This window comes from Limulus polyphemus, unplaced genomic scaffold (assembly GCF_000517525.1).
Source record: "Limulus polyphemus unplaced genomic scaffold, Limulus_polyphemus-2.1.2 Scaffold2436, whole genome shotgun sequence".
NCBI lineage: Eukaryota > Metazoa > Arthropoda > Merostomata > Xiphosura > Limulidae > Limulus > Limulus polyphemus.
Window position 1 is genome coordinate 122,056 of NW_013668046.1, and position 7,857 is coordinate 129,912.

Sequence of the window (7,857 nt, forward strand, 5' to 3'; positions counted from 1 at the left end):
GAATAAGAACTAGGGGCATTTTAATGCGTAAATAATATGTGTATATATATATATATATATATATATAACCATGGATAAATAACATTAAGTTATTCTATTAAAATCCAAGACTAAAAGATAAAATAACTAAAAATCCACACAATCTAAAATTATTTTAAAAGAGAATCCAGCATTTTGAGAAATTTGCAGCTCTAATCAAAGTTTCGTCATTTCAGCTTCTTCGTGAGAGTTCGTGATTCTCATATTCTGATACTGATTATTTGGTATACTCTATTATCTTCATTTGTTTTGTTTTTTACAGTTAAGTTTATTTTTCAGTTAGTTTTTATTATTTTGTTTTTAGATGACTCATGTTGATGTTTTTTTCGTTTGTAGAACACTAAAATGAGAGAAAACGTTTAAGTCTTATTTCAGAACGTCATCAAGATTTCTGGCAGATAAAAATTTGTTTGGCTTTTGGAATGACACTGAAACATGAAAATTATTTAACAACAGCTGTTTTAATGTTCCTAGAATTTTTTGAGTATGCTAAAGATATCTGAAGTAGCTTAAAAGAAAAAGTTGTAAAAAATAAAATACAACAGTCTTAAGTTTTAGTGGTGATAATGCACAGCAGACGTTTCGGACCTAAATAATAAACAACATTCCTAAAAAAAAGTTAAACTAGATTTGTTTCTCCTCATAATTATCGTATTTATTCAAACTTTGATACTTATAAAATATAGCTTACATACTATCTATCAGTTTTTGTTTCAATAATTGGTGCTTTGTTCAAATAAAAAAGTATTAAATTATGAAATAAGGTCCTCTTGTTAACAAAGCGAGAACATACAAAATATTTTCATGAATGATAGTATTATACTATTTACAATGCTTAGGCTTTGTTTAGTTGTTGTTAAGCGCAAAGCTACACAATACGTTATACGTGCTCTGCAAACTGCAGACATTGAAACCCAATTTTTAACGTTATAAGCCCCCTGACGTACCGCTGAGCCACCAGAAAGGGAGGGGTGTCTTAGGCTATATACTAAGATTTGTCATGATATTTACCAGAAAATTGTAGTTTTATTTTCACTTTAGAAAACGTGCTATTTTAAAAAGGCTTGTTATTAGACATAAAGGCTTTCAATTAGACCCAGCCAAGTTAGTGTTTATATTAGATTTATCAGAGTAATAGAAATATGTAATGTACCAAGTGAATCACAAATTAACTAACACTATTTTATGCGTTTTTGACGTGTTTCAACGTTTTTTTAAACACAAAACTACACAATGAGCTATCTGCACTGTGTCCACCTCGGGGAATCAATACCCGGAGTTTTGCTTTGTAAATGCATAACTTATCGGATACCCGCCGGGGGGGGGGGACGTGTTTCAGCTTCATGGACAGAATTACGGCTATGTGGCGTGAAGATGACGAGTGTATTGGAAACAGAGAGATTGACAATGTAGCTTCCTGTTGCAAGAGAAAATAGATTAATTTTGTAATTGTTCTATTTGTTCTTTAAAATTTATCGCAAGTAATAAGATACTTTTGTCTCACCCTGTACAGTCTGTGCAAGCCAATCGTAACGCTTATGTACAGACAAGTTGTAATACTTACGCGAATAGTACGCGTTCAAGATATATCGCCTTTGTTTTCTAAAAAAGTTAAAAAAAATAGGAATATTTTTTAACTTTCAAAATGGTTGTCTGTTCTTAAACGTTTTGATGCCACACTATGAAACATTCTCAAAAATGTTTCATGCTCTGTAAGTTCATATCAGTCGCCGAAAATCTTTTGTTTTTCTCTAGTACATTACTTGCCAACCTTAGAAGACAAGGGCTTGATAAGCGAATGAGACTAAGTGACTAAGAACTAGCAAAAACTTAGTTCTCTTCCAGTATTTTAACAATTAATGAAAGTGTCACATATAAAAGTGTTCTACACGGCTATGAACGACCAAAGGCAACCATATTTGTACGAAAGTCCTGTAAATAAGTTTATTAATATTAAGTTTATTAACTGCCTAATCGACATCATGTAACACAGTTTATAGGAAGAACAAATACTATACTAAAGGTATTTTTTATTACATGATGTGAGAAGGAAGCTCGATGAAAAATGTTTGAAAAAACGAAAATATGAAAAAATATAATGTCATAGTTATTAGGTACTAATACGAGTTTTTAAAGTCTCACCTCCGTGTTTTCGTTTTACTGACTCGAGCTGAGTGTAAGCACAAGCACTTCTACCTCGTGTCGGACTGGACGTGTCTGAAGGTGTGACGTAGGCTGTCACGTGAGTTACTTGCCACGAAGAGCTCATGTACTCTTTGTTTGAGCTACACCACATAAAATAGAAAGTCAATTATATTCTCGAAATATAAGAATCAAATATATTATAGAATTGAAATTGAACCTTAAAGTACGTTGCATTACGTAAAAAAATCAAACAATATATCTTATGGAGTAATAAAATAAACACTTAATATTTACTTCGCTAATATTAGTGGTTTATTGATTAAGAAACAATTTTCATGACATGAACACACACACACACACACACACATATATATATATATATATATTTGTGTTAATAAATTATATTTTTGGAAAGAAACTTTGGATATGTAAGTAAAAAAAAAAAAAACATTTGAGTTTCATAATCATTCAATGTGTTCAAATTAACTTACTTTTATGCTTAAAATCGGGTTCCCAATGCAAAAACTTACTAAAACGTAAAGGTAGTAAAGATATGTGTGATATGACACCTCTGACAAAAGGCATATCCTATTATGTATATTTCAAAATTCCAATTTTTCTAGTTGTTGCCACACCTTGAAAGTTGAAAACAGAAGAATACATACATAACTTCTATGGAAGAAAAAGGGGATATCTTCTTCGAATGTTTCAGAAATAAATTATTTTATTCCACGGTTATCTTTTCTATTGAAATTCAAACACATTCTCCAACCCGACTTTCTTTTGATTTGAAATGTATATAAAATTACTATAAACACAAAGGACAAGAGTTAAGGGCCCAAAACGGCCCCACCGGGGAAGTTTTTGAAAATAGTAATAAAACAAGCCCTTTTGCCAAAATGCATTTTTCACATGAGTTTCATTTTCCAAATGTAGGCCATTATGAATTTAATGGAGCCATAAACTTGGCTATGTCCTAAAGTCAGAGTTAGAATAATGACTTCTTAGATTTGATGGTGTATGAAGATTTTTCATTGTTTTGTGCTTGTTTTGATCCTAAGAAACCAAATAATATTGTTACGACAGCGGAAGTCACGTGACTCTGGTAATACGTCATTAGATTCTCGAAGGATCTTGACTTTTCCTGGCAACTCTAGTCTGTTCTAGGCGCCCTCTTTTTGAGTATACAAGCCCGGCAACTAAAGCGGAGATATAATTGCAGATAGATAGAGAGATTGAAGATAGAGATAATCGAGTCAAGCGAGCAGCAGACACCGTAAGTAAAGTGTGTGAATCGCTGTGAATTATAACGTGTGTTTATAAAAGTAGTTAAGTTTAAAGTGACTGTGGAAATTAAGTGTATTACAAAGTTTGTAACGAGAAATAATAAACTAGTTTTAATTAAGAAAGGACTTGTATCGCTGAAGTTTCTCGGAAAGAATTTTTATGAGAAATCATCAAACAAGCAGATACGTAACAATATGATAAGTATAACCTTCAAGTGAGTTTAGTTAAGATTTGTCTGGGAAAAATACAACTTGTAATGAAAATCAGGTAAAAACAGTATAAAACGACCAATGGTGTGACAAAAGAAACTTTCTTAAAATAATCCTAGGCGTTTACTTGATAAATGGAACTAATCTGAAGTAAAGTGACAGGACTCCCGGATCTTTTCTATGTCATGACCCCTCAAAAATACAATGGATCTTGATAACATACCTTACAATTTCTACTACCTTGGGAAAACGATTTAAAGATCTATGAATAACAAATAATGAGACAAAGCACATGATCTCTTGAAGGTCACCCACGAAGAAGTGTTATTGCTGAAAACGAGTTTTAATTTTTACTCCAGTAAAGAAGTCTCAATTTTCTTATGTATTAGGTCAATTTATACATTTTCAAAGCCGATAAATCCTCCAAACATAATAATAAAATTTAGAAATTATCACTCATTAAGAAAAACGGAATAAGATGAGGGTTGTTTCAATTTATATTGATCTTGTTTGTTTTAATTAATTCATTAGAAACCTTTTTTTTTTTATTCTGACTATAGGCTACGCCCACGTTTATGATGTTATACATCCAAAATGGCCAACATTCGAAAAATGAAACCGAGGTGAAAATTAATTTCGGTTTAAGGTTTATTTTGATACTATTTTCATGACTGGCCATTAAATCACCTTGTCCTTTTTACTCTAAAATATATGTTTCCTAATTTTTCTTCTGTTTACATATACATTTTTTCTATTATTACTTCAGTTCTACGGTAAAAAGCACTTAAATTGGTAAATAAAGTAAGGATTTAACCTATTGAACGTAGGAAAGATCGCGTTTGATTACAGATAAATATTTACCTTGTTACTATTGGATATATTACTGCGGATTTGAAACAGGAATCAACATGGCTTCAAAGTTGATATTTTAACCGACAAGTTTAGTAGCCGAAGATAGCTTTCTTTAAAGGGTTAGAACCGTTATTTTTAAACAGCTTGAGTTCGAAATCTTATTTCAGACCAGATTTCAAACCAGAGTCATCTACACTTCACATTTGATATTTTAACTGCCATATTTACTAGTCAAAGATAGTTTTCTTTAAACAGCTTGAGTTCGAAATATCCTTTTAAAATATCTTAACACTTATTGTCTCTAAGACAGTTTTCTTTACAAAGACATAATATACTATTCTGTGAAACATAGCATTTTGTACAAGTAAGCATCCAATATTATCATCAAACATAACCGTACTTATCCCTAAGCCACCGGTGGTTCAGTGGTAAGTCAATGGGCTTTATAACTCTAAAAATAGTGGTTCGATACCTGTGATGGGCAGAGTAACGCAAGGTATTACCACCTAATAGGATTTTTGTTTCAAACATGAAATATTACAACCTAATACAGCAGTATTTTTCTTTAAACGTGTATGAAATATTATTATCTAACACAGCGACTCTCTTCTTTATGTCTCCAACAAGTGTACTCTAGCAAAGCAGAATCATTGTTAAGTATACACATATTATTATTCTTTATTTGAAGGACTGCGAGTCGAAGGTCCAAAGTTCGAGCAGCGATATGCTGCTGAGTGGGCTCCGCAATTTCAACTGTGGAGATGCAATAACTGTATCATTCAGTACAGCTATTCGATTAAGAGTGGTAACTTAGGCAGAAAGTGCTGCTGATAGGTTGCCCTCCCAAGAGTCGGCCATGCCTGAATCTTGGAACCTCTGACTTGTCTATTTATTCAACGTGTCGCATAAAGTGCTGTTTAGGTAAAAAAAAAAAAAAAGTTGACGCTTATTCATAAGCTTATTTTCTACCATAACTTATCGAAATTTATCATTTTTGTTTGTTGAATTTCGCGCGAAACTACTCGAAAGATTTCTGCGATAGACATCCTTAAATTAAATGTTATAGACTACAGGTTTCTTTGTTTGTTGCTAAGCACAAAGCTAGACAATGGGCTATCTGTTCTATACCCACTAAGAGTATCGAAACCCGTTTTAGCGTTACAAGCCCTCAGTGTTACCGCTGAGTCAGTAGGGGCGTAAACTAGAGAAAAGACAGCTATTCAACGCCATTCTCTCCCAATCTTGAGCTACACCAATCGTATAGTGAGATTGATAGTCACATTATAACGACCATACGACTGAATTTGTATCTAGTATTTATTATATACATACATACTTCTACTTTTTACACACAGCTTTACTAAAACCGGTACACATCGTTTATATTTAACGTGTAAGAATCAGTCTGGCTTATTCTATTGGTACAATAACAGGAACTTCTCGTTCGATTTTTTGTAAAGTAAAAACACAAGAATAATCCACATTACTTTTATTATTTTCAGTTGTTTTTCATCGAGTTCAAAAGAATCATAACTTTATCGGCAATACCGGTTGCATACAAATTTGAATTGAGTACTAGGTGACGATCCAAGGTGTTGTACCTCTACCGACAGGCGGTTACCCTTGATGTGTAGGGTGGCTGCCTTGCATAAAGTAGAAAAGAACTCGTTTAGTGACGTTACCAGTGACCTTCTAGCTGTATATTATTAAACTTCCATATTTTGCTTTTACTAGCTACACCATACTGTACTTTGTTGTCTGAATGTTGGTGAAAACTTTCTATGATTATCGTTTTCGCCTTACTTGTGCAGAGGAGATTGATATCCTGCAATTTAATTGGGCTGGATTTGATAAAGGGGCTTCCCTTGCGAGGTTGTCAGCTTTCTCGCTTGGCTTTACTCCGTGCATGGACTGACGCAAACGTCCAGGAGATGGTCTTACTATAAAGTTTGTTTGTTTGTTTTGAATTTCGCGCAAAGCTACACGAGGGCTATCTGCGCTAGCCGTCCCTAATTTAGCAGTGTAGGACTAGAGGGAAGGCAGCTAGTCATCACCACCCACCGCTAACTCTTGGGCTACTCTTTTACCAACGAATAGTGAGATTGACCGTCACTTTATAACGCCACCACGGCTGAAAGGGCGAGAATGTTTGGTGTGAGGGGGATACGAACCCGCGACCCGCAGATTGCATTTTTATCAACAACCTTTTTTTTTTTTACTTTACCTCATGCATTGTTCACGTTTACATCTTTTTACATTATGTAGTAGCATTATAAAACAAATCCTTCAATAATCCTTTATGCTCTAACACAAACATTTCATCGAACCATATAACTGAAATATTATCGCCACCAGGGAGTAATGTAATACATGTGTAGCATTGTAAACTATGGAATTATAATCATTAAATAACTGTGGTAGCCAAATGCTTACGTTTCAAAAAATTAATACATGTTGAATTCTAAATATGAACAATTGCGTTAAAAACAAATTGGGGGAAATATATATATTCTCTACATCTTATCCAAAACATTTTAAAAATATTAACTCAGACTGTTAATTACAACATTTAATATAGAACGATTAGTAGCCATTAAAGGAACACTAATCTACTTAATACATCCTCTGGATATATATATTGTTACGAAAGCGGAGGTCACGTGACCCTGGTAACACGTGATAAGTGTCTAGAAGGTTCATGAAGAGGCGAGTGAATTCTAGACGCCCTCTATTCTTGTATATAAGCGCGGCAAATAAAGCGAGATAATTAATTGGATAGCAGACAGAGAGAGAGAGGGAGACAGATAATCAAGTCAAGCCGTTAGTAAAGTGTGTAAATCGTTGTGAATTATAGTGTGTGTTTAAGTTAAAGTGACTGTTGAAATTAAGTGTATTACAAAGTTGAATTGAGGAAGAATAAACTAGTTTTATTTAAGAAAGGACTGGTATCGCTGAAGTTCCTTGAGAAGAATTTTTACGGGAAATTAACAAACGACCAGAGACGTAACAATATATATATAGAGGTGAGAACAGCTTGAAGTTTATAGTTTCAAGTTACTTTGCAATCGAATTTATTGAGTTTCTTTCTTCCTCACTAACCATCCATTTTCTAACAAGTACAATAATATGTTAGTGACATTAAATAGCCAACGATAGGGATATTATTATCGTTCTGCCAAACATTTTCTAACACCTATTGTTCTGTTACGACAGCGGAAGTCACGTGACGCTGGTAATACATGATGAGTTTCTAGAAGATTCACGAAGAAACGAGATGTGCGCTTTTTGTATATATAAGACCGGTAAGAAGTGACGGCAACAATGG

General features: G+C 33.4%; 1 protein-coding gene across 1 annotated transcript in view; it reads right to left on the reverse strand.

Annotated features, from left to right (window-relative positions):
• Nucleotides 1-7,857, reverse strand: part of LOC106466950 — a 77,246-nt gene that overhangs the window by 46,051 nt on the left and 23,338 nt on the right. Inside the window, exon 5 of the mRNA XM_022395045.1 lies at nt 2,182-2,324. Within this exon, the coding sequence (XP_022250753.1) occupies nt 2,182-2,324 (143 nt within the window). The remainder of the gene's footprint in view (nt 1-2,181; nt 2,325-7,857) is intronic.